Here is a 27500-nt window from a genome sequence, read left to right as displayed (position 1 = left end):
ACGGTACGGCTCATGGTACGGTAGACAGCATGGTACGGTAGACAGCATGGTACGGTAGAAAGCATGGTACGGTAGGGAGCATGGTACGGTAGGGAGCATGGTACGGTAGACAGCATGGTACGGTAGGGATCATGGTACGGTAGGCATCATGGTACGGTAGACATCATGGTACGGTAGGCAGCATGGTACGGTAGAGAGCATGGTACGGTAGGCAGCATGGTACGGTAGGGATCATGGTACGGTAGGCAGCATGGCACGGTAGACAGCATGGTACGGTAGACAGCATGGTACGGTGGGCAGCATGGTACGGTAGACAGCATGGTACGGTAGACAGCATGGTACGGTAGACAGCATGGTACGGTAGACAGCATGGTACGGTAGACAGCATGGTACGGTAGACAGCATGGTACGGTAGGCAGCATGGTACGGTAGACAGCATGGTACGGTAGACAGCATGGTACGGTAGACAGCATGGTACGGTAGACAGCATGGTACGGTAGGCAGCATGTTACGGTAGGCAGCATGGTACGATAGGCAGCATGGTACGGTAGACAGCATGGTACGGTAGAGAGCATGGTACGGTAGGCAGCATGGTACGGTAGGCAGCATGGTACGGTAGGCAGCATGGCACGGTAGACAGCATGGTACGGTAGACAGCATGGTACGGTGGGCAGCATGGTACGGTAGACAGCATGGTACGGTAGACAGCATGGTACGGTAGGCAGCATGGTACGGTAGACAGCATGGTACGGTAGGCAGCATGGTACGGTAGACAGCATGGTACGGTAGACAGCATGGTACGGTAGACAGCATGGTACGGTAGACAGCATGGTACGGTAGGCATCACGGTACGGTAGGCAGCATGTTACGGTAGGCAGCATGGTACGATAGGCAGCATGGTACGATAGGCAGCATGGTACGGTAGACAGCATGGTACAGTAAAATGTGGTTCTGTGGATAAGCATTGCTATTTTCATCTCCGTAACACGTAATACGCAAGAGGAAGTTATCACAGCTACTACAAACTGAAATGTAACAAGTCTTGCAGCAGACGTTGAAATTTTACCATTTCTCTACACATTGAGTCACTCCATGTTATGCGTTACCCTGACAACACAGCATTTATCATCCCTGACCCTATCTCATTTTCATGTTGATACCAAGAATAAAGACACCACATGCAGAGAGAAGCTAACAGCAGAGACAAGCTAACAGCAGAGACAAGCTAACTGCAGAGACAAGCTAACAACAGAGACAAGCTAACTGCAGAGACAAGCTAACTGCAGAGACAAGCTAACAGCAGAGACAAGCTAACACAGAGACAAGCTAACAGAAGAGACTAGCTAACAGCAGAGACAAGCTAACAACAGAGACAAGCTAACTGCAGAGACAAGCTAACAGCAGAGACAAGCTAACAGCAGAGACAAGCTAACAACAGAGACAAGCTAACTGCAGAGACAAGCTAACAGCAGAGACAAGCTAACAACAGAGACAAGCTAACAACAGAGACAAGCTAACAACAGAGACAAGCTAACTGCAGAGACAAGCTAACAGCAGAGACAAGCTAACAACAGAGACAAGCTAACTGCAGAGACAAGCTAACAACAGAGACAAGCTAACTGCAGAGGCAAGCTAACTGCAGAGACAAGCTAACAGCAGAGACAAGCTAACACAGAGACGAGCTAACACAGAGACGAGCTAACACAGAGACGAGCTAACACAGAGGCAAGCTAACACAGAGGCAAGCTAACAGCAGAGACAAGCTAACAGCAGAGACAAGCTAACACAGAGACAAGCTAACAACAGAGACGAGCTAACAGCAGAGACAAGCTAACAACAGAGACTAGCTAACAGCAGAGATAAGCTAACAGCAGAGACAAGCTAACAGTAGAGATAAGCTAACTGCAGAGACAAGCTAACTGCAGAGACAAGCTAACAGCAGAGACAAGCTAAAACAGAGATGAGCTAACACAGAGACAAGCTAACAGCAGAGACAAGCTAACAACAGTTACAAGCTAACAGCAGAGATAAGCTAACAGCAGAGACAAGCTAACAGCAGAGATAAGCTAACAGCAGAGACAAGCTAACTGCAGAGACAAGCTAACTGCAGAGACAAGCTAACAGCAGAGACAAGCTAACAGCAGAGACGAGCTAACACAGAGACGAGCTAACACAGAGACGAGCTAACACAGAGGCAAGCTAACACAGAGGCAAGCTAACAGCAGAGACAAGCTAACAGCAGAGACAAGCTAACACAGAGACAAGCTAACAACAGAGACGAGCTAACACAGAGACAAGCTAACAACAGAGACTAGCTAACAGCAGAGATAAGCTAACAGCAGAGACAAGCTAACAGTAGAGATAAGCTAACTGCAGAGACAAGCTAACAGCAGAGACAAGCTAACACAGAGACACGCTAAAACAGAGATGAGCTAACACAGAGACAAGCTAACAGCAGAGACAAGCTAACAACAGTTACAAGCTAACAGCAGAGATAAGCTAACAGCAGAGACAAGCTAACAGCAGAGATAAGCTAACAGCAGAGACAAGCTAACAGCAGAGACAAGCTAACAGCAGAGACAAGCTAACAGCAGAGACAAGCTAACAGCAGAGACAAGCTAGCAGCAGAGACAAGCTAGGACCATCTACCTAACACTCCAGTAGCTCTGGAGATTCAAGTATAGGTTGTGTTTTTCAGAGATTCCCTAGTGCTCAATAGGCTTGTATGTCTCAGTGGCATACATGTAGATAACCTACAAGCTAACAGCAGAGACAAGCTAACACAGAGACAAGCTAGGACCATCTACCTAACACTCCAGTAGCTCTGGAGATTCAAGTATAGGTTGTGTTTTTCAGAGATTCCCTAGTGCTCAACAGGCTTGTATGTCTCAGTGGCATACATGTAGATAACCTACTTGTTGTGGCAGAAACGTACGTGATTGGCTATTGCCAACTGTCATGTGTTTTCACTGGACTGTCAAGGGTTCATGAGAGAAACAGGCTAACGCAGAGACTAGCTAACAGCAGAGCTAATGTCTATATATTACCATTTCTATATACTGTATTACCGTAATCCTTGCTTTTGTCACTTCTAGGTTAGACTACTGCAATGCTCTACTCTCCTGCTACCCGGATAAAGCACTAAATAAACTTCAGTTAGTGCTAAATATGGCTGCTAGAATCTTGACTAGAACCCCAAAATTTGGTCATATTACTCCAGTGCTAGCCTCCCTACACTGGCTTCCTGTTAAGGCAAGGGCTGATTTCAAGGTTTTACTATTAACCTATAAAGCGTTACATGGGCTTGCTCCTAGCTAACTTTCTGATTTGGTCCTGCCGTACATACCTACACGTACGCTACGGTCACAAGATGCAGGCCTCCTAATTGTCCCTAGAATTTCTAAGCAAACAGCTGGAGGCAGGGGTTTCTCCTATAGAGCTAAAAAAAAATTGGAATGGTTTGCCTACCCATGTGAAAGACGCAGACTCGGTCTCAACCTTTAAGTCTTTACTGAAGACTCATCTCTTCAGTAGGTCATATGATTGAGTGTAGTCTGGCCCAGGAGTGTGAAGGGGAACGGAAAGGCTCTGGAGCAACGAACCAACCTTGCTGTCTCTGCCTGGCCAATTCCCCTCTCTCCACTGGGATTCTCTGCCTCTAACCCTATTACATGGGCTGAGTCACTGGCTTACTGGTGCTCTTCCATGCCGTCCCTAGGAGGGGTGCATCACTTGAGTGGGTTGAGTCACTGACGTGACCTTCCTGTCCGGGTTGGCGCCCCCCTTAGGTTGTGCCGTGGGGGAGATCTTCGTGGGCTATACTTGGCCTTGTCTCAGAATGGTTTGTGGTTGGTGGTTGGAGATATCCCTCTAGTGGTGTGGGGGGCTGTGCTTTGGCAAAGTGGGTGGGGTTATATCCTGCCTGTTTGGCCCTGTTTTATCCAGTGTCCTGTGTGAATTTAAGTATGCTCTCTCTAATTCTCTCTATTTTTCTTTCTTTCTCTCTCGGAGGACCTGAGCCCTAGGATCATGCCTCAGGACTACCTGGCCTAATGTCTCCTTGCTGTCCCCAGTCCACCTGGTCGTGCTGCTGCTCCAGTTTCAAATGTTCTGCCTGCGGCTATGGAACCCTGACCTGTTCACTGGACGTGATACCTGTCCCAGACCTTCTGTTTTCAACTCTCTAGAGACAGGAGGAGCAGTAGAGATGCTATGAAAAGCCAACTGACATTTACTCCTGAGGTGCTGACTTGCTGCACCCTTGACAACTACTGTGATTATTATTATTTGACCATGCTGGTCATTTATGAACATTTGAACATCTTGTCCATGTTCTGTTATAATCTCCACCCGGCACAGCCAGAAGAGGACTGGCCACCCCTCATAGCCTGGTTCCTCTCTAGGTTTCTTGCTAGGTTTTGGCCTTTCTAGGGAGTTTTTCCTAGCCACCGTGCTTCTACACCTGTATTGCTTGCTATTTGGGGTTTAGGCTGGGTTTCTGTACAGCACTTTGAGATATCAGCTGATGTACGAAGGGCTATATAAAATAAACTTGATTGATTGATTAATAATGCAGAGACAAGTTAACAGCAGAGACAAGCTAACGCAGAGACAAACTAACGCAGAGACAAGTTAACAGCAGAGACAAGCTAACGCAGAGACAAGCTAACGCAGAGACTAGCTAACGCAGAGACAAGCTAACGCAGAGACAAGCTAACGCAGAGACTAGCTAACGCAGAGACAAGTTAACAGCAGAGACAAGCTAACGCAGAGACAAGCTAACGCAGAGACTAGCTAACGCAGAGACAAGCTAACGCAGAGACAAGCTAACGCAGAGACAAGCTAACGCAGAGACTAGCTAACGCAGAGACAAGCTAACGCAGAGACAAGCTAACGCAGAGACTAGCTAACGCAGAGACAAGTTAACAGCAGAGACAAGCTAACGCAGAGACAAGCTAACGCAGAGACTAGCTAACGCAGAGACAAGCTAACGCAGAGACAAGCTAACGCAGAGACTAGCTAACGCAGAGACGAGCTAACGCAGAGACTAGCTAACGCAGAGACTAGCTAACGCAGAGACAAGCTAACGCAGAGGCAAGCTAACGCAGAGACAAGCTAACGCAGAGACTAGCTAACGCAGAGACTAGCTAACGCAGAGACAAGCTAACGCAGAGACAAGCTAACAGCAGAGAAAGCTAACGCAGAGACTAGCTAACGCAGAGACTAGCTAATGCAGAGACTAGCTAACGCAGAACACCACCAACTAGCTCAGATTCAATTAGTGATCCACAGAACAGATATGTCTCTGTCTCAGTGACAAAGATAGGCTTATTGTTGTGTTCTTGTTTCACTGGAATTTGTTTATAATATTATAATGTATAATTATAATATAATATATTTTCATAATAAATGGGGAGAAAGAGGTTTCTAAAAAACAAAAGAATTGTGAAACAAGAACATTTTACAGACCTTTCATTGTTGGGCAGCCCGCCTGACCTATACAGCAATACAGAGACATTCACAAAGAGAGTGTGATGAAAGAGAGAGAAGGGGGAGAGAGGGAGAGAGAGAGAGAGACAGAGACAGAGACAGAGACAGACAGAGAGAGAGAAAGAGAGAGACAGAGAGAGAGAAAGAGAGAGACAGAGAGAGAGAGACAGAGACAGAGACAGAGAAAGAGAGACAGAGACAGACAGAGAGAGAGAAAGAGAGACAGAGACAGACAGAGAGAGAGAGACAGACAGAGAGACAGAGAGAGAGAGAGAGAGAAAGAGAGACAGAGAGAGAGAGAGAGAGACAGACAGACAGAGAGAGAGAGAGAGAAAGAGACAGAGAGAGAGAGAGAGACAGACAGAGAGACAGAGAGAGACAGAGACAGAGACAGAGAGAGAGACAGTTAGTAACACTTAACAATGTATCTCTTACATACATAAATACGTATACACATATCCGTAGGAGTGAGAAATGATGGTAAGAAGCAACTGAATCATCATTCACTAATGTGTCTGCACGTACTGTAATGTAGAAGTAGATATATCTGACGAGCTGTAGTAAAGTAACAACAAGGTTACTCCCTATTTAATGCAACAACAAAACATGTATGACCACCTACAGAAAGGCATAGAGCTAACCTAGAGGGGACAGACAGCAGCCATTCATCTCAGGTGAGGTCACACACACACACACACACACACACACACACACACACACACACACACACACACACACACACACACACACACACACACACACACACACACACACACACACACACACACACTCCCCATTCATCTCAGGTGAGGTCACACTAGCTAAGACATCACATCGATAATTGGACCCCCCCCCCCTTTCAGCTTTGGGCCCAGATATTGTTACTCTGTGTGTGTGTGTGTGTGTGTGTGTGTGTGTGTGTGTGTGTGTGTGTGTGTGTGTGTGTGTGTGTGTGTGTGTGTGTGTGTGTGTGTGTGTGTGTGTGTGTGTGTGTGTGTGTGTGTGTGTGTGTGTGTGTGTGTGTCCTTTAACAACAACGTGAAACCTGATTATTCAACGTTCATAAGTTTGTGCCAGTTTTCGAGTCTTATAAAGCAGGTTGTCTCACGACTCATCACACCTGGCTATCTAAAAAAAAATACATTTATTTGAATCAAACTTTACTTTTAGCCACTACAGCTGCAGCAGAATGAGGACAAGCTCCTGTTGGAGATAGCCCAGTCCAGTGCAACCCAGCCCAGGAGGATTCGGTGTCGGGCCTGGCTTGTGTGCTGCAGTGGACTAGGGAATGTAGGCTAGCTACTAGCTAGCCTCTGTATGAGCATAGGCTAGCTAGCCCCGTGTAGTGCCCTTTACACAGCTTGATCAACATCACCCAGACCATTTACATCAACCCCTGGTCAGCTCACAACAATAACAGGGTTCAAGGAATGGATACATTTGTGAGAGAGAGTGGCTAGGGGGAGAAAGAGACTGAGAGAGAGAGAGTGAGAGACAGAGAGAGAGTGGCTAGGGGGAGAAAGAGACTGAGAGAGAGAGAGTGAGAGACAGAGAGAGATGAGGGGTGAGACAGAGAGAGAGAGTGAGAAAATAAAGAGAGACAGATAGAGAGGTGGGTGAGACAAAGAGAGAGAGACAAAGAGGGGTGAGACAGAGACACAGAGAAAGACAGAGGTGAGACAGAGAGAGAAAGAGAGAGAGAGGGGTGAGACAGAGAAAGAGACAGAGAGACAGAAAGAAGAGAGAGAGAGAGAGAGAGAGAGAGAGACAGAGAGAGACAGAGAGAGACAGAGAGAGAGAGAGAGAGAGAGAGAGACACAGAGAGAGAGAGAGAGAGAGAGAGAGAGAGAGAGAGAGAGAGAGAGAGAGAGAGAGAGACAGAGAGAGACAGAGAGAGACAGAGAGAGAGACAGAGAGAGACAGAGAGACAGAGACAGAGACAGAGAGAGAGGCATCTATGACTCAAAAAGGAGGGAACATGTACAGTAAGGGAAGACCATCTGTTCTGCACATAAGGAAGGATGAGGAAAGAAAAAAATATACTGTTGAGTAAAAGAAAGGGTCTTTATATCCAAGTATTGGTACTTTCGTCTGTGTGGTTCCGCTTCTTCCATTAGTACTTTCACCTCAGTGTAGGTGTGCTCAGAAACAGAGAGAGTCAACTAAAGGCTTGTTAGCGATCAGAGCGCTAACATCTGCTGCTAGCTACAAACTACAGACATGTGACAGCTGGCATGACTACAGTTAGCCGCACAACGCTAGCCCGGCACGCGTTCTAACACCTGCTGTTAGAACGCCTGAGAAGGAACATACCCATAATATCCTCAAGGTTAAGATCAGAATCCCCCTGTGATCGCTTCTGGAAAAACAATATATTGGTTTCACTAAAAACAATAATTGGGTTCGAAAAAAAATCTTTAAGTATTAAGTAATACAACAACGTCAGCCTAACGAACAGTTTGATAGATAATTCAACGTCAGCCTAACGAACAGTTTGATAGATAATTCAACGTCAGCCTAACGAACAGTTTGAGATAATTCAACGTCAGCCTAACGAACAGTTTGATAGATAATTCAACGTCAGCCTAACGAACAGTTTGATAGATAATTCAACGTCAGCCTAACGAACAGTTTGATAGATAATTCAACGTCAGCATAACGAACAGTTTGATAGATAATTCAACGTCAGCCTAACGAACAGTTTGATAGATAATTCAACGTCAGCCTAACGAACAGTTTGATAGACAATTCAACGTCAGCCTAACGAACAGTTTGATAGACAATTCAACGTCAGCCTAACGAACAGTTTGCCAGACAATTCAACGTCAGCCTAACGAACAGTTTGATAGACAATTCAACGTCAGCCTAACGAACAGTTTGATAGATAATTCAACGTCAGCCTAACGAACAGTTTGATAGATAATTCAACGTCAGCCTAACGAACAGTTTGATAGATAATTCAACGTCAGCCTAACGAACAGTTTGATAGACAATTCAACGTCAGCCTAACGAACAGTTTGATAGATAATTCAACGTCAGCCTAACGAACAGTTTGATAGATAATTCAACGTCAGCCTAACGAACAGTTTGATAGATAATTCAACGTCAGCCTAACGAACAGTTTGATAGACAATTCAACGTCAGCCTAACGAACAGTTTGATAGATAATTCAACGTCAGCCTAACGAACAGTTTGATAGATAATTCAACGTCAGCCTAACGAACAGTTTGATAGACAATTCAACGTCAGCCTAACGAACAGTTTGATAGACAATTCAACGTCAGCCTAACGAACAGTTTGATAGATAATTCAACGTCAGCCTAACGAACAGTTTGATAGACAATTCAACGTCAGCCTAACGAACAGTTTGATAGATAATTCAACGTCAGCCTAACAAACAGTTTGATAGACAATTCAACGTCAGACTAACGAACAGTTTGATAGACAATTCAACGTCAGCCTAACGAACAGTTTGATAGATAATTTAACGTCAGCCTAACGAACAGTTTGATAGATAATTCAACGTCAGCCTAATTTTTTTTTATTTTATTTATTTAACCTTTATTTAACCAGGTAGGCAAATTGAGAACACGTTCTCATTTACAATTGCGACCTGGCCAAGATAAAGCAAAGCAGTTCGACACATACAACAACACATAGTTACACATGGAGTAAAAACAAACATATAGTCAATAATACAGTGAAAAAATAAAAATAAAAAAAAATAAGTCTATATACAATGTGAGCAAGTGAGGTGAGATAAGGGAGGTGAAGGCAAACAGATATATGTATAAATAAATAAAAATATAAAAAGGCCATGGAGGCGAAGTGAGTACAACACAGCAAGTAAAATAAAAACTAAAAAAAACACTGGAATGGTTGGTTTGCATTGGAAGAAAGTGCAGAGTAGAGACAGAAATAATGGGGTGCAAAGGAGCAAAATAAATTAATAAATAAATACAGTAGGTAAAGAGGTAGTTGTTTGGGCTAAATTGTAGATGGGTTATGTACAGGTGCAGTAATCTATGAGCTGCTCTGACAGCTGGTGCTTAAAGCTAGTGAGGGAGATAGGTGTTTCCAGTTTCAGAGATTTTTGTAGTTCGTTCCAGTCATTGGCAGCAGAGAACTGGAAGGAGAGGCGTCCAAAGGAAGAATTGGTTTTGGGGGTGACTAGAGAGATATACCTGCTGGAGCGCGTGCTACGGGTAGGTGCTGCTATGGTGACCAGCGAGCTGAGATAAGGGGGGACTTTACCTAGCAGGGTCTTGTAGATGACCTGGAACCAATGGGTTTGGCGACGAGTATGAAGCGAGGGCCAGCCAACGAGAGTGTACAGGTCGCAGTGGTGGGTAGTATATGGGGCTTTGGTGACAAAACGGATGGCACTGTGATAGACTGCATCCAATTTATTGAGTAGGGTTTTGGAGGCTATTTTGTAAATGACATCACCGAAGTCGAGGATTGGTAGGATGGTCAGTTTTACAAGGGTATGTTTGGCAGCATGAGTAAAGGATGCTTTGTTGCGGAATAGGAAGCCAATTCTAGATTTGACTTTGGATTGGAGATGTTTGATGTGGGTCTGGAAGGAGAGTTTACAGTCTAACCAGACACCTAGGTATTTGTAGTTGTCCACATATTCTAAGTCAGAGCCGTCCAAAGTAGTGATGTTGGACAGGCGGGCAGGAGCAGGCAGCGATCGGTTGAAGAGCATGCATTTGGTTTTACTTGTATTTAAGAGCAGTTGGAGGCCACGGAAGGAGAGTTGTATGGCATTGAAGCTCGCCTGGAGGGTTGTTAACACAGTGTCAAAAGAAGGGCCAGAAGTATACAGAATAGTGTCGTCTGCGTAGAGGTGGATCAGAGAATCACCAGCAGCAAGAGCGACATCATTGATGTAAACAGAGAAGAGAGTCGGTCCAAGAATTGAACCCTGTGGCACCCCCATAGAGACTGCCAGAGGCCCGGACAACAGACCCTCCGATTTGACACACTGAACTCGATCAGAGAAGTAGTTGGTGAACCAGGCGAGGCAATCATTAGAGAAACCAAGGCTGTCGAGTCTGCCAATGAGGATGTGGTGATTGACAGAGTCAAAAGCCTTGGCCAGGTCAATGAATACGGCTGCACAGTATTGTTTCCTATCGATGGCGGTTACGATATCGTTTATGACCTTGAGCGTGGCTGAGGTGCACCCATGACCAGCTCTGAAACCAGATTGCATAGCGGAGAAGGTGTGGTGTGATTCGAAATGGTCGGTAATCTGTTTGTTGACTTGGCTTTCGAAGACCTTAGAAAGGCAGGGTAGGATAGATATAGGTCTGTAGCAGTTAGGGTCAAGGGTGTCCCCCCCTTTGAAGAGGGGGATAACCGCAGCTGCTTTCCAATCTTTGGGGATCTCAGACGACACGAAAGAGAGGTTGAAGAGGCTAGTAATAGGGGTGGCAACAATTTCAGCAGATAGTTTTAGAAAGAAAGGGTCCAGATTATCTAGCCCGGCTGATTTGTAAGGGTCCAGATTTTGCAGCTCATTAAGAACATCAGCTGACTGTATTTGGGAGAAAGAGAAATGGGGAAGGCTTGGGCGAGTAGCAGAGGGGAGGGCAGTGCTGTTGTCCCGGGTAGGGGTAGCCAGGTGGAAAGCATGGCCAGCCGTAGAAAAATGCTTATTGAAATTCTCAATTATAGTGGATTTGTCGGTGGTGACAGTGTTTCCTATCTTCAGGGCGGTTGGAAGCTGGGAGGAGGTGTTCTTATTCTCCATGGACTTTACGGTGTCCCAGAACTTTTTTGAATTTGTGTTGCAGGAAGCAAATTTCTGCTTGAAAAAGCTAGCCTTGGCTGTTCTAACTGCCTGTGTATATTGGTTTCTGGCTTCCCTGAAAAGTTGCATATCACGGGGGCTGTTCGATGCTAATGCAGAACGCCATAGGATGTTTTTCTGTTGGTTAAGGGCAGTCAGGTCAGGAGAGAACCAAGGGCTATATCTGTTCCTGGTTCTAAATTTCTTGAATGGGGCATGCTTATTCAAGATGGTGAGGAAGGCATTTTTAAAAAATGACCAGGCATCCTCTACTGACGGGATGAGATCAATATCCTTCCAGGATACCCCGGCCAGGTCAATTAGGAAGGCCTGCTCGCTGAAGTGTTTCAGGGAGCGTTTGACAGTGATGAGTGGAGGTCGTTTGACCGCTGACCCATTACGGATGCAGGCAATGAGGCAGTGATCGCTGAGATCTTGGTTAAAAACAGCAGAGGTGTATTTGGAGGGCAAGTTTGTTAGGATGATATCTATGAGGGTACCCGTGTTTACGGAATTGGGGTGGTACCTGGTAGGTTCATTAATAATTTGTGTGAGATTGAGGGCATCAAGCTTAGATTGTAGGGTGGCTGGGGTGTTGAGCATGTTCAAATTTAGGTCGCCTAGCAGCACGAGCTCTGAAGATAGATGGGGGGCAATCAGTTCACATATAGTGTCCAGAGCACAGCTGGGGGCAGAGGGTGGTCTGTAGCAGGCGGCAACGGTGAGAGACTTGTTTTTAGAGAGGTGGATTTTTAAAAGTAGAAGTTCAAATTGTTTGGGAACAGACCTGGATAGTATAACAGAACTCTGCAGGCAGTCTTTGCAGTAGATTGCAACACCGCCCCCTTTGGCCGTTCTATCTTGTCTGAAAATATTGTAATTGGGGATAAAAATGTCTGAATTTTTGGTGGTCTTTCTAAGCCAGGATTCAGACACGGCTAAAACATCCGGGTTGGTAGAGTGTGCTAAAGCAGTGAACAAAACAAACTTAGGGAGGAGGCTCCTAATGTTAACATGCATGAAGCCAAGGCTATTACGGTTACAGAAGTCATCAAAAGAGAGCGCCTGGGGAATAGGAGTGGAGCCAGGTACTGCAGGGCCTGGATTCACCTCTACATCACCAGAGGAACAGAGGAGAAGTAGGATAATGGTACGGCTAAAAGCTATGAGAATTGGTCGCCTAGAGCTACCAGAGCAGAGAGTAAAAGGAAGTTTCTGGGGGCGATAAAATAGTTTAAAGGAATAATGTACAGACAAAGGTATGGTAGGATGTGAATACAGTGGAGGTAAACCTAGGTATTGAGTGATGATGAGAGAGATCTTGTCTCTAGAAACATCATTGAAACCAGGTGATGTCATCGCATATGTGGGTGGTGGAACTGCAGGGTTGGATATGGTATAGAGAGCAGGGCTAGAATCTCTACAGTGAAATAAGCCAATAAACACTAACCAGAACAGCAATGGACAAGGCATATTTACATTAAGGAGAGGCAAGCTTAATCGAGTGATAAATAAGGGTCCAGTGAGTAGAGGTTGGTTGGGGTCGTGGCGATCCAGACAGCTGGCCGGGTATATGGCTATCGGTAGCAGCATAGGATGGAGGTCTGTTTGTAGACACCTCGTGCGTTTCCGTCGGTAGGTTCCGTGTAGTGGGGTTTTGTTCAGATAGCAGCCGATAAGACAGCTAACGATTAGCGGGCCTCAGATGAGCGTTCAGGTAACGCCGGGACGGAGGTGCCGGTTGGATAAATCCCTCGGGCAGATAACGTCGGCAGTCAGTCGTGAAGGCCCGGTGGGGTTCCGTATCTGCAGCAGCAACAAAGAAACGGGTCCGGATGGTGATGGAACTCCTCAGCTGGCTAGCTCCAGCATGATTTGAGTTAGCTCCGGGGTCGACGTAAGCCAATAGTCACACGGTATGCAGCTAGCTAGCTGCGAAATCAAGGTGCAAGTGTCCAGAGGCTGCGGTTGGAATCCGGGGAAACTGAGAGAAAAAAAGTCCCGGAATGCTCCGGTCCGAGTCGCGTTGCACAAAAGTGCCGGTAGATTATCGAGCTAGAGGAATAGCTGATGACCGCAAAACGTGGGCAGCTGAAACACCAACGCTAGCCAGCAAACCGGCTAATTTCGGGGCAGCTACAGATTAGCTTCTGGCTAGCTATCGGAGTAGCTTCTGGATTAGCTTTCAGGCTAGCTTCTGATTTAGCCCCTGGCTATCTTCCACGATGGATTTCAGATTGAGGTAAATAGTACTTATTGTAATTGGTGAAGCGGGTTGCAGGAAAGCTTTTGCAGGAAAGCTTTTGTAGTTGAGTTCTTGGATAATAAAATAAATAAAAGATATGTGAAGAAAAGGTGTAAATATATATATATACAGGACACGACACGACAACACGGAAAAATACGTCTGAACTGCTAAGCCCACTTGGAGTCTCAACGAACAGTTTGATAGATAATTCAACGTCAGCCTAACGAACAGTTTGATAGACAATTCAACGTCAGCCTAACGAACAGTTTGATAGATAATTCAACGTCAGCCTAACGAACAGTTTGATAGACAATTCAACGTCAGCCTAACGAACAGTTTGATAGATAATTCAACGTCAGCCTAACGAACAGTTTGATAGATAATTCAACGTCAGCCTAACGAACAGTTTGATAGATAATTCAACGTCAGCCTAACGAACAGTTTGATAGACAATTCAACGTCAGCCTAACGAACAGTTTGCCAGACAATTCAACGTCAGCCTAACGAACAGTTTGATAGATAATTCAACGTCAGCCTAGCGAACAGTTTGATAGACAATTCAACGTCAGCCTAACGAACAGTTTGATAGATAATTCAACGTCAGCCTAACGAACAGTTTGATAGATAATTCAACGTCAGCCTAACGAACAGTTTGATAGATAATTCAACGTCAGCCTAACGAACAGTTTGATAGATAATTCAACGTCAGCCTAACGAACAGTTTGATAGATAATTCAACGTCAGCCTAACGAACAGTTTGATAGATAATTCAACGTCAGCCTAACGAACAGTTTGATAGACAATTCAACGTCAGCCTAACGAACAGTTTGATAGATAATTCAACGTCAGCCTAACGAACAGTTTGATAGACAATTCAACGTCAGCCTAACGAACAGTTTGATAGATAATTCAACGTCAGCCTAACGAACAGTTTGATAGATAATTCAACGTCAGCCTAACGAACAGTTTGATAGATAATTCAACGTCAGCCTAACGAACAGTTTGATAGACAATTCAACGTCAGCCTAACGAACAGTTTGCCAGACAATTCAACGTCAGCCTAACGAACAGTTTGATAGATAATTCAACGTCAGCCTAGCGAACAGTTTGATAGACAATTCAACGTCAGCCTAACGAACAGTTTGATAGATAATTCAACGTCAGCCTAACGAACAGTTTGATAGATAATTCAACGTCAGCCTAACGAACAGTTTGATAGATAATTCAACGTCAGCCTAACGAACAGTTTGATAGATAATTCAACGTCAGCCTAACGAACAGTTTGATAGATAATTCAACGTCAGCCTAACGAACAGTTTGATAGACAATTCAACGTCAGCCTAACGAACAGTTTGATAGATAATTCAACGTCAGCCTAACGAACAGTTTGCCAGACAATTCAACGTCAGCCTAACGAATAGTTTGATAGATAATTCAACGTCAGCCTAACGAACAGTTTGCCAGACAATTCAACATCAGCCTAACGAACAGTTTGATAGACAATTCAACGTCAGCCTAACGAACAGTTTGATAGATAATTCAACGTCAGCCTAACGAACAGTTTGATAGATAATTCAACGTCAGCCTAACGAACAGTTTGATAGATAATTCAACGTCAGCCTAACGAACAGTTTGATAGATAATTCAACGTCAGCCTAACGAACAGTTTGATAGATAATTCAACGTCAGCCTAACGAACAGTTTGATAGACAATTCAACGTCAGCCTAACGAACAGTTTGCCAGACAATTCAACGTCAGCCTAACGAACAGTTTGATAGATAATTCAACGTCAGCCTAGCGAACAGTTTGATAGACAATTCAACGTCAGCCTAACGAACAGTTTGATAGATAATTCAACGTCAGCCTAACGAACAGTTTGATAGATAATTCAACGTCAGCCTAACGAACAGTTTGATAGATAATTCAACGTCAGCCTAACGAACAGTTTGATAGATAATTCAACGTCAGCCTAACGAACAGTTTGATAGATAATTCAACGTCAGCCTAACGAACAGTTTGATAGACAATTCAACGTCAGCCTAACGAACAGTTTGATAGATAATTCAACGTCAGCCTAACGAACAGTTTGCCAGACAATTCAACGTCAGCCTAACGAACAGTTTGATAGATAATTCAACGTCAGCCTAACGAACAGTTTGCCAGACAATTCAACGTCAGCCTAACGAACAGTTTGATAGACAATTCAACGTCAGCCTAACGAACAGTTTGATAGATAATTCAACGTCAGCCTAACGAACAGTTTGATAGATAATTCAACGTCAGCCTAACGAACAGTTTGATAGATAATTCAACGTCAGCCTAACGAACAGTTTGATAGATAATTCAACGTCAGCCTAACGAACAGTTTGATAGATAATTCAACGTCAGCCTAACGAACAGTTTGATAGATAATTCAACGTCAGCCTAACGAACAGTTTGATAGATAATTCAACGTCAGCCTAGCGAACAGTTTGATAGATAATTCAACGTCAGCCTAACAAACAGTTTGATAGATAATTCAACGTCAGCCTAACAAACAGTTTGATAGACAATTCAACGTCAGCCTAACGAACAGTTTGATAGACAATTCAACGTCAGCCTAACAAACAGTTTGCCAGACAATTCTCTGGGGTGCAAAGATGATGTGTGTGACATCACTACAGTCCTGTTATTATAATCCAATCAGGTGACAGTAACAAAGCCAGTGTCCGCTGTGCGGAACCAGATGAGAGCCAACCAGAGCCTAGCAGCAGCCACAACGAGGTCCCAGTCCCAGTTCGTGGAATGTTAAACTATTATGTAAGAAATGCAAACACTCAGATGACAGCCAGGGCCCAGTAGGAGTCATGGCGAGAGGATCACGCTCCCAGCAGGTGACAGCCAGGGCCCAGTAGGAGTCATGATGAGAGGGTCACACTCCCAGCAGATGAAAGCCAGGGCCCAGTAGGAGTCATGGCGAGAGGATCACACTCCCAGCAGGTGACAGCCAGGGCCCAGTAGGAGTCATGATGAGAGGGTCACACTCCCAGCAGATGACAGCCAGGGCCCAGTAGGAGTCATGGCGAGAGGGTCACACTCCCAGCAGATGACAGTCAGGGCCCAGTAGGAGTCATGATGAGAGGGTCACACTCCCAGCAGATGACAGTCAGGGCCCAGTAGGAGTCATGCTGAGAGGGTCACACTCCCACATTTTTACCATGTTTTATTGAGGAGATGAAATATCCCAGCAGAGGGGCAACAAGAGACGTGGCAAGGAGATGAGAGGAGAGGAGAGGAGAGGAGAGGAGAGGAGAGCCGAGGAGAGGAGAGGAGAGCCGAGGAGAGGAGAGCCGAGGAGAGGAGAGCCGAGGAGAGGAGAGGAGAGCCGAGGAGAGGAGAGGAGAGCCGAGGAGAGGAGAGCCGAGGAGAGGAGAGCCGAGGAGAGGAGAGGAGAGCCGAGGAGAGGAGAGGAGAGCCGAGGAGAGGAGAGGAGAGCCGAGGAGAGCCGAGGAGAGGAGCACCCCTTCTATCTGAGCAAAGAGAGGACATGTATAGAGGGTGCTTCCTCTCTGAGAAGTGGGAGTGTATTTCAATTGCAGCAAATGACCTCTCCTTCTCTTCCTCGTCTCCATGTAACACACCAAAGCCAACCAACAGCAGTACATACCCAGCCTGCACCAGCAGAGGACATCAGCCTACATCTCTCTAGTAGCTAACCGTCTCACCTTACAAACAATCAACCATGACAGACGGCGTTTGTTCCAGACTTTTAATCATGTATTTATTATTGGTTAGTTAGTAGAACAAGTGCTTGTGAGCCCTTTTCAGCAGTGAATTGGAGTTTATAGCCCAAAGGCACGATAATGGGGTGGCAGGTAACCTAGCTGTTAGAGCGTTGGACCGGTATCCGAATAGTCGCTGGTTCGAATCCCCGAGCCAACAAGGTGAGAAAAAAAATCTGTCAATGTGCCCTTGAGCAAGGCACTTAACCATAGTTGCTCTGGATAAGAGTGTCTGATAAATTACTCAAATGTAATGACCAGTCTTCTGACAGGCAACATACCTGTGTACACAGTACTTCAAAATATATAACATCGTGATATATCATATCACAATAGTTTTGACGATTTTACAGTATTTTAATGTTTTTGAATAATACAAGTTCTAGGTATGTTTTATGAGTAGTAGTAGTAGTTAGTATTCAGGTAGTAGTAGTTAGTAGTTCGTAGTAGTTAGTAGTTCAGGTAGTAGTAGTTAGTAGTAGTTAGTAGTTCAGGTAGTAGTAGTTAGTAGTAGTTAGTAGTTATTAGTAGTTAGTAGTTCAGGTAGTAGTAGTTAGTAGTAGTTAGTAGTTCAGGTAGTAGTAGTTAGTAGTTCAGGTAGTAGTAGTTAGTAGTAGTTAGTAGTAGTTAGTTCAGGTAGTAGTATTTAGTAGTAGTTAGTAGTTCAGGTAGTAGTAGTTAGTAGTAGTTAGTAGTTCAGGTAGTAGTAGTTAGTAGTAGTTAGTAGTTCATGTAGTAGTTCATGTAGTAGTAGTTAGTAATAGTTAGTAGTAGTTAGTAGTAGTTCATGTAGTAGTAGTTAGTAGTTCATGTAGTAGTAGTTAGTAGTAGTTAGTAGTAGTTACTAGTAGTTAGTAGTAGTTAGTAGTTCAGGTAGTAGTAGTTAGTAGTTAGTAGTAGTTCGTAGTAGTGCATAGTAGTTCGTAGTAGTTCATATTAGTTAGTAGTAGTTAGTAGTTCAGGTAGTAGTAGTAGTTAGTATTAGTTCGTAGTAGTTAGTAGTTCAGGTAGTAGTAGTAGTTAGTATTAGTTAGTAGTAGTTAGTAGTTCAGGTAGTAGTAGTAGTTAGTATTAGTTAGTAGTAGTTAGTAGTTCAGGTAGTAGTAGTAGTTAGTATTAGTTAGTAGTAGTTAGTAGTTCAGGTAGTAGTAGTAGTTAGTATTAGTTAGTAGTAGTTAGTAGTTCAGGTAGTAGTAGTAGTTAGTATTAGTTAGTAGTAGTTAGTAGTTCAGGTACATACCTGTACATGATAAGTGATATGGGCAAAACATCTAGGCCTAGATAATTGGGAACTGTTGGAATCATGAAAATAGAGAATGATTATTCAAATTCATAGTTGAATACATTGTTGTTTGACATGACAACGAATTAATAAACCAGGGAGGAATTATTGACAGGGTAGGAACCAAAGCGTGTTAGTCAGTGTTTCCAGGGGACCCTATTTAGATGTTACACTACCTCGTATTGTTAGCTAGCTGACATGTTCATGATTGGCCTGTTCCTTTGTGATTTAGAAAATAGCGTTGCACAACATGGCGTACACCAGTACTGGTACCAAGCTGTAACGTCTGCTTCCTGCTCACACTCTCAAACACATGGATCCCCTGAACGCAGCTCACTCTCCAGATCCCAATCACCTGAATTCTGATCACCTGGTCACACACCTGTATGTCATTATCACACACTATTTAGTTCAGTTCTTTGCACCCCGTCACTGTGAGGTAATGTTTGTTTTGGGACACACTTCTATTCGGAGTGCTGTTTTTCCTCATAATTGAATCCTCCCGTGTATGATACTTTTCCCTATTCCCTGCCTGTACTTTAGCCAATCAGATTTCCTGTTATCAACCTATTTCCTGATCTCCCGGATGACGTCACTAGCCTTTTCCCTGCCTGTACTGTTGCCTTTTTGGACCCCCTGTGTATGACCTTCTGCCTGCCCCTGGACCCAACTACCTGCCTCCTCCTGTGTATGACCTTCTGCCTGCCCCTGGACCCAGCTACCTGCCTCCTCCTGTGTATGACCTTCTGCCTGCCCCTGGACCCAGCTACCTGCCTCCTCCTGTGTATGACCTTCTGCCTGCCCCTGGACCCAGCTACCTGCCTCCTCCTGTGTATGACCTTCTGCCTGCCCCTGGACCCAGCTACCTGCCTCCTCCTGTGTATGACCTTCTGCCTGCCCCTGGACCCAGCTACCTGCCTCCTCCTGTGTATGACCTTCTGCCTTCCCCTGGACCCAGCTACCTGCCTCCTCCTGTGTATTACTTTCTGCCTGCCCCTGGACCCAGCTACCTGCCTCCTCCTGTGTATGACCTTCTGCCTGCCCCTGGACCCAGCTACCTGCCTCCTCCTGTGTATGACCTTCTGCCTGCCCCTGGACCCAGCTACCTGCCTCCTCCCGTGTATTACTTTCTGCCTGACCCAGCTACCTGCCTCCTCCTGTGTATGACCTTCTGCCTGACCCAGCTACCTGCCTCCTCCTGTGTATGACCTTTGCAAATAACCACCTGCTGTGCCCTGCGCTTGAAACCAGCTCTCTGTCTCCCATCGTGTTCATTACACAAGACTGTATAGCTAGCTATGTTTGCTCTGACTAGGGTTGAATGGGGGGAACCCGATTATCGAGATTTACCGCCCAAAACCACTCCCTTTTTTCTGCATAAATAACTGTGAGAAACCAATAAATTATAATAAATGATTTATATGAACAGCATGGCGTGTCTTCTCTACGGCCTCTGCATGATGAATCATCAATGCTCAAGGTGGGGACAGACAGCCCATCACAGACTGACAGCCCATCACAGACAGACAGCCCATCTCAGACTGACAGCCCATCTCAGACTGACAGCCCATCTCAGACTGACAGCCCATCACAGACTGACAGCCCATCACAGACTGACAGCCCATCTCAGACTGACAGCCCATCTCAGACTGACAGCCCATCTCAGACTGACAGCCCATCTCAGACTGACAGTCCATCCCAAACTGACAGTCCATCACAGACTGACAGCCCATCACAGACTGACAGCCCATCACAGACTGACAGCCCATCTCAGTTCACAATGCCTGTAGATTTACAGTATCATCTCATCCTGGAGACTTGTTTCCTTGTGACAGGTCGGCCTACATTACCTCCCTTATCTTACCTCATTTGCACAGACTGTATACAGACTTTTTCTACTGTATTATTGACTGTATGTATTGTTTACTCCATGTGTAACTCTGTGTTGTTGTTTGTGTCGAACTGCTTTGCTTTATTCTTGGCCAGGTCTCAGTTGTATATGAGAACTTGTTCTCAACTGGCCTACCTGGTTAATTAAATAAAGGTGAAATAGAACAATTCAAAAATAAACATTTGCTGCAACATAGTCGGTGCTACAATAATATAGACTGAATGAGCATCTAATTAACCATCTCCATCTGGCTTTTCGGGGGGTCACCTTGTTTTTTAATTATAAATATATATATATTTTTTCCTATTGCAGCTGCAGTGTTGAAGAACAGTCTATCACTCGAATACCGTTGCTTTAGAACACCAATGAGCCCTCTCTCACAGTCCTTCTCTCTCTCTCCATCAATTCCATTCAAATTACATCCAAAACAGATCATCCTCTTCTAGATTGATATATAGCCCTAAACAGTTGAAGTCGATAGTTTACATACACTTAGGTTGGAGTCATTAAAACTCGTTTTTCAACCACTCCACACATTTCTTGTTAACAAACTATAGTTTTGACAAGTCGGTTAGGACATCTACCCTGAGCATGACACTAGTAATTTTTTCAATGATTGTTTACAGACAGATTAATTCACTGTATCGCAATTCCAGTTGGTCAGAAGTTTACATACATTAAGTTGACTGTGCCTTTAAACAGCTTGGACAATTCCAGAAAATGATCTCATGGCTTTAGAAGCTTCCCACAATAAGTTGGGTGAATTTTGGCCCATTCCTCCTGACAGAGCCGGTGTAACTGAGTCTGAGCTTTTCAGTCCTGTCCACAACATTTTCTATAGGATTGAGGACAGGGCTTTGTGATGGCCACTCCAATACCTTGACATGGTTGTCCATAAGGAATTTTGTGAAGTATGCTTGAGGTCATTGTCCATTTGGAAGACCCATCTGCGACCAAGCTTTAACTTCCTGACTGATGTCTTGAGATGTTGCTTCAATATATCCACATAATTTTCCTGCCTCATGATGCCATCTAATTTGTGAAGTGCACCAGTCCCTCCTGCAGCAAAGCACCCCCACAACATGATGCTGCCACCCCCGTGCTTCACGGTTGGGATGGTGTTCTTCGGCTTGCAAGCCTCCCCCTTTTTCCTCCAAACATAACGATGGTCATTATGGCCAAAAAGTTGTTGTTTATTTAACCTTTATTTAACTAGGCAAGTCAGTTAAGAACAAATTTTTATTTTCAATGACGGCCTAGGAACAGTGGGTTAACTGCCTTGTTCAGGGGCAGAACGACGAATTTGTACCTAGTCAGCTCGGGGATTTAACCTTTCGGTTACTAGTCCAACGCTCTAACCACTAGGCTACGCTGCCGCTGCTGTTTCATCAGACCAGAGGACATTTCTCCAAAAAGTACGATCTTTGTCGCCATGTGCAGTTGCAAACCATAGTCTGGCTGTTTTATGTCGGTTTTGGAGCAGTGGCTTCTTCCTTGCTGAGTGGCCCTTCAGCTTATGTCGATATAGGATTTGTTTTACTGTGGATATAGATACTTTTGTACCTGTTTCCTCCAGCATCTTCACAAGGTCCTTTGCTGTTGTTCTGGGATTGATTTGCGCTTTTCACACCAAAGTATGTTCATCTCTAGGAGACAGAACGCATCTCCTTCCTGAGCGGTATGACGGCTGCGTGGTCCCATGGTGTTTATACTTGCGTACTATTGTTTGTACAGATGAAAGTGGTACCTTCAGGCATTTGGAAATTACTCCCAATGATGAACCAGACTTGTGGAGATCTACAATTTGTTTTCTGAGGTCTTGGCTGATTTCTTTTGATTTTCCCATGACGTCAAGCAAAGAGGCACTGAGTTAGAAGTTAGTCCTTGAAATACATCCACAGGTACACCTCCAATTGACTCAAATTATGTCAATTAGCCTATCAGAAACTTCTAAAGCCATGACATAATTTTCTGGAATTTTCCAGGCTGTTTAAAGGCACAGTCAACTTAGTGTACGTAAACTTCTGACCCACTGGAATTGTGATACAGTGAATAATAAGTGAAATAATCTGTCTGTAAACAATTGTTGGAAAGATTACTTATGTCATGCACAAAGTAGATGTCCTAACCGACTTGCCAAAACTATAGTTTGTTAACAAGACATTTGTGGAGTGGTTGAAAAACGAGTTTTAATGACTCCAACCTTAAGTGTATGTAAACTTCCGACTTCAACTGTATTTACCCAAGAGAGCATATAGCTAGCTACAGTATGTATTGGATAACAACACAATCAGTTGGGCTTTTTTGGGCTCATTAAAATGTATTAAACATATGTCTCGTCAGGCTCAGGTAGCTTCAGGTTGGAATATTCTATCAAAGCTCTAATCAAATCCTGACAGTGGCCTATTTATATGTTTTATAATGCTTTTGAATGACACTTCCAGTTTTGCCAGGAAGTTACCGAGTTACCCGGGAGAAAAGTGATTTATTCTCGGGATGGAACATTTTGTAAAATACCGGGGGGAAAATATTAAACTCTAGCTCCAACTCTTACTGTAGTATTGTTGTTGTCAACCTCTTGTTGCATCTATCTGATCACTGCATAGTGAACAGGAAGAAGGTGTTCGTGACTCTGTGGTCGAGCAAACCCTCTCTCCTTGATTTTACAGAGGGTTAGGGGTCACATTTAACAAACCAAACATTGAAATACCGTTATAGAAGGTAAAGTTTTAAAAAAACACGAAACCGGTCCGTGCATCAATACCTGTTTAAAGTGAAATAGGGTGTACCGTCCAGCCCTTTTGTCAGGTAGCTTGAAACACCATGCTAACTGTTTAGCAGTGGAGTCTGTGCTCTTAAAGGTAACAGACACACACACACACACACACACACACACACACACACACACACACACACACACACACACACACACACACACACACACACACACACACACTGAAAGGTAAACGTAATAACTTACTGTCTGTGGTCTTAAAGGTATCAGACACACACACACACACACACACACACAAAGGTAAATGTAATGACTTACTGTCTGTGGTCTTAAAGGTATCAGACACACACACACACACACACACAAAAAGGTAAACGTAATGACTTACTGTCTGTGGCTGTGTGGGTGGCTGGTGGGGTTTCCCAAGGTGGAACTATTAAGTCTCGCTGTCCTCTCTTTCTCCATCCTGTTCAATCTCTCCTTCTCCATCTCCACGAAGCTGGTCCCTGTCCCGGTCGAGATGGTCCGCGTTAGCCGTGTGTGGGGTGTCCGTTTAGGGGTCTGTGGGGTGCGGGGGGTCTGGGTGGTGACGGGGGTTTGGGGTGTACGGTGGGGGGTCTTGGGGGTTTGAGGGGTGTGTTTATCCCATACAGGTACCGGGGGTGCGGGGGCCGGTATGGCTGTAGTGTTGGTACTGGTACTATAAAAGGACTGGGTCTGAACCGGGCGAACTGGTACGGAGGGTATGGCTGTAGTGTTGGTTCTGGTACTACTACAGGACTTGGTCTGAACCGGGCGGACTGGTACGGAGGGTATGGCTGTAGTGTTGGTTCTGGTACTACTACAGGACTTGGTCTGAACTGGGCGGACTGGTACGGAGGGTATGGCTGTAGTGTTGGTTCTGGTACTACTATAGGACTTGGTCTGAACCGGGCGGACTGGTACGGAGGGTATGGCTGTGTGGCTAGTTTTGTTGGCGGTTGGTGGCGGGGGGCACGGTGGCGGTGGGGGTTCAGGGGGTAAAGGTCGCTGGCGGTCCACGCGTAGATCTTTATTCTCCTGGGCCAGTCGGTCTAACTGGACCTCCAGCTCATCGATACGGTGCCTCTGGGTGTCCAGGAGCTTCTGCTGGCTCTCTATGATGTTGTTGAGCTCCAGGAGGTACTCCACGGCCCGGTTAGTGCTCTCTGGGCTGCCCTGGCTGTGACCCTGACTAGTCTCCATGCTGCTGGTCTGGTCCTGGTCTCAGTAATCTCACAGGTGATAGGCTAACAAAGGGACCAGTCCTGAGCTTTGATAGACTAACAAGCTAACAAAGGGACCAGTCCTGAGCTGTGATAGGCTAACTGGCTAAAAAAGGAACCAGACCTGGTTGTGATAGGCTAACTAGCTATTGAAGGGACAAGTCCTGAGCTGTGATAGGCTAACTGCTATGCCCTCCCCCCCACCAGAAAAAAAGTGGGGGGGAGAGGGGCGACTTTAAAAAGGTCCCTCTAGAGGATCAAGATGTTATAGTTACTGGTTCTGCCCTGGCAGAGACGTCGGGTGGCGCCTCGAACATCTGATTGGTCCAATCAGGTCAGGTGATCTCGAAGGGGGTAAGAACCCATCTTCTGAAATAATATAACACAACTGTCCCCAAGTCAAATCGTTTTCCTATAATAGTCTGGTTATTTCCAAAGAAGAAGAAGAACAGGGGCCCTTTTCAAAAAGGACAGACAGGAAGACCATGTTCCCTGGAAGAAAAGTAAAGGGGTCCAACTCTTTCACTTGATCATCCCTGGTCCCCGTTGAATACTTCTTGGATAGGATCATCTTTGAATCGACATCTATTCAAAAAAGAAGAAGGGAAAAATGAGCATAACAGTTTTGTTTGTTCTGTCATTGATCTACAGATTAATTATGATTTCTCTGTCTATCTTATTTGGGAGATCCTTGAGTACACGCTCAATAAGTTATGTTATTATATGACAGTTTATCTCACAAACAACAAGGATCCCCTGTTGTTGTTTTATTGTAATCTGGTGAGTCATTCCTCAGGAAAAGAGATCCAGGAGATCTCCCTTCTCTGTGTTATCCATTGCAAGGTAAAAAAAGACAAGAGGAGTTGGATACCAAAAAGACAAATAGTGTGTTGGAGTGTCTACTCTGGGTGAATGTGTTCTAATAGCAGGTAGGAGTGTCTACTCTGGGTGAATGTGTTCTAATAGCAGGTAGGAGTGTCTACTCTGGGTAAATGTGTTCTAATAGCAGGTAGGAGTGTCTACTCTGGGGGAATGTGTTCTAATAGCAGGTAGGAGTGTCTACTCTGGGTGAATGTGTTCTAATAGCAGGTAGGAGTGTCTCCTCTGGGTGAATGTGTTCTAATAGCAGGTAGGAGTGTCTACTCTGGGGGAATGTGTTCTAATAGCAGGTAGGAGTGTCTACTCTGGGTGAATGTGTTCTAATAGCAGGTAGGAGTGTCTACTCTGGGTGAATGTGTTCTAATAGCAGGTAGGAGTGTCTACTCTGGGTGAATGTGTTCTAATAGCAGGTAGGAGTGTCTCCTCTGGGTGAATGTGTTCTAATAGCAGGTAGGAGTGTCTACTCTGGGTGAATGTGTGTTCTAATAGCAGGTAGGAGTGTCTACTCTGGGTGAATGTGTTCTAATAGCAGGTAGGAGTGTCTACTCTGGGTGAATGTGTTCTAATAGCAGGTAGGAGTGTCTACTCTGGGTGAATGTGCTCTAATAGCAGGTAGGAGTGTCTACTCTGGGTGAATGTGTTCTAATAGCAGGTAGGAGGGTCTACTCTGGGTGAATGTGTTCTAATAGCAGGTAGGAGTGTCTACTCTGGGGGAATGTGTTCTAATAGCAGGTAGGAGTGTCTACTCTGGGTGAATGTGTTCTAATAGCAGGTAGGAGGGTCTACTCTGGGTGAATGTGTTCTAATAGCAGGTAGGAGTGTCTACTCTGGGTGAATGTGTTCTAATAGCAGGTAGGAGTGTCTACTCTGGGTGAATGTGTTCTAATAGCAGGTAGGAGTGTCTACTCTGGGTGAATGTGTTCTAATAGCAGGTAGGAGTGTCTACTCTGGGGGAATGTGTTCTAATAGCAGGTAGGAGTGTCTACTCTGGGTGAATGTGTTCTAATAGCAGGTAGGAGTGTCTACTCTGGGTGAATGTGTTCTAATAGCAGGTAGGAGTGTCTACTCTGGGTGAATGTGTTCTAATAGCAGGTAGGAGTGTCTACCCTGGGTGAATGTGTTCTAATAGCAGGTAGGAGGGTCTCCTCTGGGTGAATGTGTTCTAATAGCAGGTAGGAGGGTCTACTCTGGGTGAATGTGTTCTAATAGCAGGTAGGAGTGTCTACTCTGGGTGAATGTGATCTAATAGCAGGTAGGAGTGTCTACTCTGGGTGAATGTGTTCTAATAGCAGGTAGGAGTGTCTCCTCTGGGTGAATGTGTTCTAATAGGAGGTAGGAGTGTCTACTCTGGGTGAATGTGTGTTCTAATAGCAGGTAGGAGTGTCTACTCTGGGTGAATGTGTTCTAATAGCAGGTAGGAGTGTCTACTCTGGGTGAATGTGTTCTAATAGCAGGTATGAGTGTCTACTCTGGGTGAATGTGTTCTAATAGGAGGTAGGAGTGTCTACTCTGGGTGAATGTGTGTTCTAATAGCAGGTAGGAGTGTCTACTCTGGGTGAATGTGTTCTAATAGCAGGTAGGAGTGTCTACTCTGGGTGAATGTGTTCTAATAGCAGGTAGGAGTGTCTAATCTGGGTGAATGTGTTCTAAGGCAGGTAGGAGTGTCTACTCTGGGTGAATGTGTTCTAATAGCAGGTAGGAGTGTCTACTCTGGGTGAATGTGTGTTCTAATAGCAGGTAGGAGTGTCTACTCTGGGTGAATGTGTTCTAATAGCAGGTAGGAGTGTCTCCTCTGGGTGAATGTGTTCTAATAGCAGGTAGGAGTGTCTACTCTGGGAGAATGTGTGTTCTAATAGCAGGTAGGAGTGTCTACTCTGGGTGAATGTGTGTTCTAATAGCAGGTAGGAGTGTCTACTCTGGGTGAATGTGTTCTAATAGCAGGTAGGACTGTCTACTCTGGGAGAATGTGTGTTCTAATAGCAGGTAGGAGTGTCTACTCTGGGTGAATGTGTTCTAATAGCAGGTAGGAGTACTCTACTCTGGGGGAATGTGTTCTAATAGCAGGTAGGAGTGTCTACTCTGGGTGAATGTGTTCTAATGGCAGGTAGGAGTGTCTCCTCTGGGTGAATGTGTTCTAATAGCAGGTAGGAGTGTCTACTCTGGGTGAATG

The 27500-nt window shown here is 44.9% G+C and overlaps 1 protein-coding gene across 5 annotated transcripts in view; it reads right to left on the bottom strand.

Annotated features, from left to right (window-relative positions):
• The window catches only part of LOC129829448 (IQ motif and SEC7 domain-containing protein 2-like), a 294773-nt gene that overhangs the window by 262680 nt on the left and 4593 nt on the right, over positions 1-27500 (bottom strand). For 3 of the 5 annotated variants that reach the window (XM_055891147.1, XM_055891148.1, XM_055891150.1), the window contains 2 exons: positions 23596-25036; positions 5470-5496 (listed from right to left, as the gene is read on the bottom strand). In XM_055891147.1, the coding sequence (XP_055747122.1) occupies positions 5470-5496; positions 23596-24431 (863 nt within the window). In that variant the 5' untranslated portion in view covers positions 24432-25036. The remainder of the gene's footprint in view (positions 1-5469; positions 5497-23595; positions 25037-27500) is intronic. The other 2 variants (XM_055891149.1, XM_055891151.1) reach the window with 1 other exon arrangement.

Source organism: Salvelinus fontinalis, chromosome 31 (genome assembly GCF_029448725.1).
Source record: "Salvelinus fontinalis isolate EN_2023a chromosome 31, ASM2944872v1, whole genome shotgun sequence".
NCBI lineage: Eukaryota > Metazoa > Chordata > Actinopteri > Salmoniformes > Salmonidae > Salvelinus > Salvelinus fontinalis.
Note: the sequence above shows the minus strand (reverse complement) of the source record. Positions and strands in the feature narration are given on the sequence as shown.